Source organism: Petromyzon marinus, chromosome 61 (genome assembly GCF_048934315.1).
Source record: "Petromyzon marinus isolate PM22_M1 ecotype Great Lakes invasive population chromosome 61, UKy_Petmar_22M1.pri1.0, whole genome shotgun sequence".
NCBI lineage: Eukaryota > Metazoa > Chordata > Hyperoartia > Petromyzontiformes > Petromyzontidae > Petromyzon > Petromyzon marinus.
The window spans coordinates 1,998,136-2,004,826 of NC_133727.1; the positions used below are offsets into that span (position 1 = coordinate 1,998,136).

At 56.3% G+C, this 6,691-nt stretch overlaps 1 protein-coding gene across 1 annotated transcript in view; it reads left to right on the top strand.

Annotated features, from left to right (window-relative positions):
* LOC116955695 (uncharacterized) overlaps window positions 1-6,691 on the top strand; it is a 97,256-nt gene that overhangs the window by 84,008 nt on the left and 6,557 nt on the right. Inside the window, exons 14-15 of the mRNA XM_076053383.1 lie at window positions 2,085-2,231; window positions 5,284-5,524. Coding sequence (XP_075909498.1) covers window positions 2,085-2,231; window positions 5,284-5,524 — 388 coding nt within the window. The remainder of the gene's footprint in view (window positions 1-2,084; window positions 2,232-5,283; window positions 5,525-6,691) is intronic.

The window sequence follows — 6,691 nt, forward strand, 5'->3', positions numbered from 1 at the left end:
TGTCGTCATTGCTGCTGCTGTTGTTGTTGTTGTGGTGGTTGTTGTCGTCATCATTGCTGCTGCTGTTGTTGTGGTTGTTGTAGTGGTTGTTGTCGTCATTGCTGCTGCTGCTGTTGTTGTTGTGGTTGTTGTGGTGGTTGTTGTCGTCATTGCTGTTGTTGTTGTTGTGGTGGTTGTTGTCGTCATTACTGTTGTTGTTGTTGTGGTGGTTGTGGTGGTTGTTGTCGTCATTGCTGCTGTTGTTGTTGTTGTGGTGGTTGTTGTCGTCATTGCTGTTGTTGTTGTTGTGGTGGTTGTGGTGGTTGTTGTCGTCATTGCTGCTGCTGCTGCTGCTGTTGTTGTTGTGGTGGTTGTGGTTGTTGCAGTGGTTGTTGTCGTCATTGCTGCTGCTGCTGTTGTTGTAGTTGTAGTGGTTGTTGTCGTCATTGCTGCTGCTGCTGTTGTTGTGGTGGTTGTTGTGGTGGTTGTGGTGGTTGTCGTCATTGCTGCTGTTGTTGTTGTTGTTGTGGTTGTTGTAGTGGTTGTTGTCGTCATTGCTGCTGCTGTTGTTGTTGTTGTAGTGGTTGTTGTGGTGGTTGTTGTCATTGCTGCTGCTGCTGTTGTTGTTGTTGTGGTTGTTGTGGTGGTTGTTGTCGTCATTGCTGCTGCTGTTGTTGTGGTTGTTGTAGTGGTTGTTGTCGTCATTGCTGCTGTTGTTGTTGTGGTTGTTGTGGTGGTTGTTGTCGTCATTGCTGCTGCTGTTGTTGTGGTTGTTGTGGTGGTTGTTGTCGTCATTGCTGCTGCTGTTGTTGTTGTTGTGGTGGTTGTTGTGGTTGTTGTCGTCATTGCTGCTGCTGTTGTTGTTGTTGTAGTGGTTGTTGTGGTGGTTGTTGTCGTCATTGCTGCTGTTGTTGTTGTTGTTGTGGTTGTTGTGGTGGTTGTTGTCGTCATTGCTGCTGCTGTTGTTGTTGTTGTGGTGGTTGTTGTCGTCATTGCTGTTGTTGTTGTTGTGGTTGTTGTGGTGGTTGTTGTCGTCATTGCTGCTGCTGTTGTTGTTGTGGTGGTTGTTGTCATTGCTGCTGTTGTTGTTGTTGTGGTGGTTGTTGTGGTTGTTGTCGTCATTGCTGCTGCTGTTGTTGTTGTTGTTGTAGTGGTTGTTGTCGTCATTGCTGTTGTTGTTGTGGTTGTTGTGGTGGTTGTTGTCGTCATTGCTGCTGCTGCTGCTGTTGTGGTTGTTGTCGTCATTGCTGCTGCTGCTGCTGTTGTTGTTGTGGTTGTTGTGGTGGTTGTTGTCGTCATTGCTGCTGCTGTTGTTGCTGTTGTTGTTGTGGTTGTTGTGGTGGTTGTTGTCGTCATCATTGCTGCTGCTGTTGTTGCTGTTGTTGTGGTTGTAGTGGTTGTTGTCGTCATCATTGCTGCTGCTGTTGTTGTGGTGGTTGTTGTGGTGGTTGTTGTCGTCATTGCTGCTGTTGTTGTTGTTGTGGTTGTTGTGGTGGTTGTTGTCGTCATTGCTGCTGCTGCTGTTGTTGTTGTTGTGGTGGTTGTTGTCGTCATTGCTGCTGTTGTTGTTGTGGTTGTTGTGGTGGTTGTTGTCGTCATTGCTGCTGTTGTTGTTGTGGTGGTTGTAGTGGTTGTTGTCATTGCTGCTGCTGCTGCTGTTGTTGTGGTTGTGGTGGTTGTTGTCGTCATTGCTGCTGCTGCTGTTGTTGTTGTGGTTGTAGTGGTTGTTGTCGTCATTGCTGTTGTTGTTGTGGTGGTTGTTGTGGTGGTTGTTGTCGTCATTGCTGTTGTTGTTGTGGTGGTTGTTGTGGTGGTTGTTGTCGTCATTGCTGTTGTTGTTGTTGTGGTTGTTGTGGTGGTTGTTGTCGTCATTGCTGCTGCTGCTGTTGTTGTTGTTGTGGTTGTTGTCGTCATTGCTGTTGTTGTTGTTGTGGTTGTGGTTGTTGTCGTCATTGCTGCTGCTGTTGTTGTGGTGGTTGTTGTGGTTGTTGTGGTGGTTGTGGTTGTGGTTGTTGTTGTGGTGGTTGTCGTCATTGCTGTTGTTGTGGTTGTTGTGGTTGTTGTTGTGGTTGTTGTCGTCATTGCTGTTGTTGTTGTTGTTACAGAAGGCTGCCCGTCGCTGTGTTCCGAGCACGGCCGCTGTTCGCTGGGACACGGCGGGTGGCGCTGCCTCTGCGAGTCGGGCTGGCGGGGGAGCGCCTGCGACGTGGCCGCAGAGACGGCGTGCGGGGACGGCAGAGACGACGACGCCGGTACGGGGGTGGGGGGTGGTGGGGGTGGTGGGGGTGGGGGTGCGGGAGGGGGTGGTGGGGGTGGGGGAGGAGGTGGTGGGGGTGGTGGGGGGGTGGTGGTGGTGGAGTTGGAGGTGGGGGCAGTGCCGGATTATCCCAGTAGTTCAAAAGCTACACATGTGTAGTAGCTACTATACATGTGTAGTAGCTACTATACATGTGTAGTAGCTACTATACATGTGTAGTAGCTACTATACATGTGTAGTAGCTACTACTACACGTGTAGTAGCTACTACTACACGTGTAGTAGCTACTATACATGTGTAGCTAGTAGCTACTACACGTGTAGTAGTAGCTACTATATGTGTAGTAGCTACTACATGTCTAGTAGCTACTACATGTCTAGTAGCTACTACATGTCTAGTAGCTACTATATATGTAGTAGCTACTACTACACGTGTAGTAGTAGCTACTTCTACATATGTAGTAGCTACTATTACACGTGTAGTAGCTACTACTACACGTGTAGTAGTAGCTACGGGCCCCGCACTTTCAAGGGCACCGTGCTAAACGCTTTCAAGCTATCAATTCCGGTTCAGTGATTCTGCACTTGCTCTATTACTACAGTACTATACCGCCTACGGCTTTTACGAACGACCGGGTGTTTAAGGTTAGCGATTTGTCGTATTATCCGGCTGTATAGCAAGGGAAAAATAATACAATTACTTTACTATGCAAGTTAAAAATTGTGTTTTAATATTTACGTGTTTTGTTCTTTAATGTAGGGCCCCTTTATAACATCGTGTACAGCAGGCCCCAGCACTAACTTCGGCACTGGGTGGGGGGGGGGCATGGATTGTGAAGGTTTGGTCGAGGCAGAGGTAGGCAGCAGAGGGAATGACGAGATGGGTTTTTGCCGTTCACGGGTATCGCCACTTCTCACGGAATGATGCGAAACAGCCTCCTCGCGGGCTTTGACACCCAGCCTCTCGTCAACAGGTGCAGGGTTGCTTAAAGTGGTGAGATGTTAACTACCTCGTCTGGTATGCAGGAGGCCATGGGTTCGATCCCGACCCTGACGCCTGCTGTATATTTGGAGTCTGCGTGTCTCTCTCTCTCTCTCCGCGTGGTGAGATGTTAACTACCTCGCCAGGTCTACAGAAGGTCGTGGGTTCGATCCCGACCCTGACGATGCCTGCTGCTGTATATTTGGAGCTTGTGTGCCTCTCTCTCTCTCTCCGTGGTGAGATGTTGACTACCTCGCATGGTCTACAGGAGGTCGTGGGTTAGATCCCGACCCTGACGATGCCTGCTGCTGTATATTTGGAGTTTGTGTGCCTTTCTCTCTCTCCGTGGTGAGATGTTAACTTCCTCACCTGGTCTGCAAGAGGCCGTGGGTTCGATCCCGACCCTGACGATGCCTGCTGCTGTATATTTGGAGCTTGTGTGCCTCTCTCTCTCTCTCCGTGGTGAGATGTTAACTTCCTCACCTGGTCTGCAGGAGGTCGTGGGTTAGATGCCGACCCTGACGATGCCTGCTGCTGTATATTTGGAGTTTGTGTGCCTCTCTCTTCGTGGTCGCGTGGATGTTTCTCCGGGTCCTCCGGTTTTCCCCTCCACATCACGCGTTTAGAGTGTTTGGTTGTTATAAATGTCCACGTGATGATGATGATGATGCACCACTTCGCTGAGCTATCATTTGTGGCCAGATCGCTTCTGAAAAAGCGCTACATAGCTCAGTGGGCCTTGCCTGGTCAAATATAAACATTTGTTTCGATTATCGTTTGAAGTCCGGTGGCGGTGATGGCTACTCTGCTGTTGCTGCTGCTGCTGCTGCACGTGCAGCGAGGGTTGGTGGATCACTCACAGATGTTGCGTGGAACTCCCTTCACCGTGGGCGGGCGTCAAGGAGGAGCAGCAGTAGCCCTGGCCTTGTGTGTGGACTAATCGCCATCTGTTCCATCTGTAGGCGGGGGGCGGAGGATAGAGCGTTGCCCCCTCGCACGCGAGGCCTTGGTTTTCTCCGGGCGCTCCGCTGTCCTCCCCATGTGAATAACAACAGCGGCAAACACGACACGTCGTCAATCGGCTGAACGCGCCGCACGAATCAGCGTCCCTACCGTGCAGCGGCGGCGGCGGCGATGGCGGTGGCAGGACCCTCTTGAAAACGAGTCCCGAGACTCGCTCGCGTGGCTGTACCACGATGAACGGAGTCGATTATAAACCATTCACGCGATGCCGGTTCGAGCCGAGGCACCCTGCCCGTTCCCAACGCGCTACGCACTGTGTCCGTTACTCGGCTCGCAGAGGTCAGCTCCCCGCTTGACCTCTTCCACTGCTGGGCTCTCTCTCTCTGTCGCTCCCCGCTCCCTCGCACCGCTCCGAACTCTCCCCCTAACTCCTCTCTCCGTCTCTACCTCATCTATCCCCTCCCTCTCCTACCCCACTCTTGCCTCTCTCTCTCTCGTCTATCCCTCGATTCCCTATCCCATCCCTCCCCTCTCATCACTCCCCTCCCATCCCTCCCACCACTCCCATCCCATCCCTCCCATCCAATCCCTTCCATCCCTCCCCTCTCATCCCTCCCCTCTCATCCCCTCCCATCCCATCCCTCCCCATCCCATCCCATCCCATCCCTCCCATCCCATCCCTCCCACCCCTCCCCTCCCATCCCTCCCACCCCTCCCATCTCATCCCTCCCATCCAATCCCTTCCATCCCTCCCCTCTCATCACTCCCATCCCTCCCACCACTCCCACCCCTCCCATCCCATCCCTCCCCATCCCATCCCTCCCCTCTCATCCCTCCCATCCCATCCATCCCATGCCTCCCACCCCTCATCCCATCCCCCCTCCCCTGCCCGATCCCCTCCCCTGCCCCCGTCCCCTGCCCCATCCCCTCCCCTGCCCCATCCCCTCCCCTGCCCCATCCCCTCCCCTGGCCCCTCCCCTCCCCTGCCCCCTCCCCTGCCCCCGTCCCCTGCCCCCGTCCCCTGCCCCCGTCCCCTGCCCCCGTCCCCTGCCCCCGTCCCCTCCCCTGCCCCCGTCCCCTGCCCCCATCGCCACCACCACCAGACGGTCTCACCGACTGCCTGGACCCAGATTGCTGCGTGCAGCCGTCGTGCCGCGCGGCCCCGACGTGCCGCGGCTCCCCGGACCCGGCGACGCTGCTGAGGCGGCCCGGCTGGGCCACGGCTCGGGCCGGGCCGAGCCGGGGTCGCGGGTGGCCGCCGGCCTCCTTCTGGGAGCGCGTCGGCTTCCTGCTGGGCAGGGACAGCGTGCACGTGGTGCCCGGGGAGAACCCCTTCGATAGCAGGTAGAGTACGGGGGAGTGTGAGGGGGAGAGTGTGAGGGGGAGTGTGAGGGGGAGTGTGAGGGGGAGAGTGTGAGAGGGGAGTGTGAGGGGAGGTGTGAGGGGAGGGAGTGTGAGGAGGGGAGTGTGAGGGGGAGTGTGAGGGGAGTGTGAGGGGGGAGTGTGAGGGGGGGAGTGTGAGGGGGAGGAGTGAGAGGGGAGTGTGAGGGGGAGTGTGAGGGAGAGTGTGAGGGGGGGAGTGTGAGGGGGAGTGTGAAGGGTAGTGTGAGGGGGAGAGTGTGAGGGGAGAGTGTGAGGGGAGTGTGAGGGAGAGTGTGAGGGGGGGAGTGTGAGGGGGAGTGTGAGGGGAGAGTGAGGGGGGGGAGTGTGAGGGGAGAGTGTGAGGGGGGAGTGTGAGGGGGGAGTGTGAGGGGGAGTGTGAGGGGGAGTGTGAGGGGGGAGTGTGGGGGGGAGTGTGAGGGGGAGTGTGAGGGGAGAGTGTGAGGGGGGAGTGTGTGGGGGGAGTGTGAGGGGGAGTGTGAGGGGGAGTGTGAGGGGGGAGTGTGAGGGGGGGGAGTGTGAGGGGGGAGTGTGAGGGGAGAGTGAGGGGGGGTGTGAGGGGAGAGTGTGAGGGGGGAGTGTGAGGGGGAGTGTGAGGGGGAGTGTGAGGGGGAGTGTGAGGGGGGAGTGTGGGGGGGGGAGTGTGAGGGGGGAGTGTGAGGGGAAAGAGTGAGAGGGGAAAGAGTGTGAGGGGAGAGTGTGAGGGGAGAGTGAGAGGGGAGAGTGTGAGGGGAGAGTGTGAGGGGAGAGGTGTGAGGGGTGAGTGTGAGGGGGGTGTGTGTGGGGGGGAGTGTGAGGGGAGAGTGAGGGGGGAGTGTGAGGGGAGAGTGAGAGGGGGGAGTGTGTGAGGGGGAGTGTGAGGGGGAGTGTGAGGGGGAGTGTGAGGGGGGAGGGTGAGGGGGGAGTGTGAGGGGGGAGTGTGAGGGGGGGAGTGTGAGGGGGAGTGTGAGGGAGGAGTATGAGGGGGGAGTGAGGGGAGAGTGTGAGGGAGAGTGTGAGGGAGAGTGTGAGGGGAGAGTGTGAGGGGTGAGTGTGAGGGGAGAGTGTGAGGGGAGAGTGTGAGAGGGGGAGTGTGATGGGGGAGTGTGCAGGGGGAGTGTGAGGGGGTAGTGTGAGGGGGATTGTGAGGGG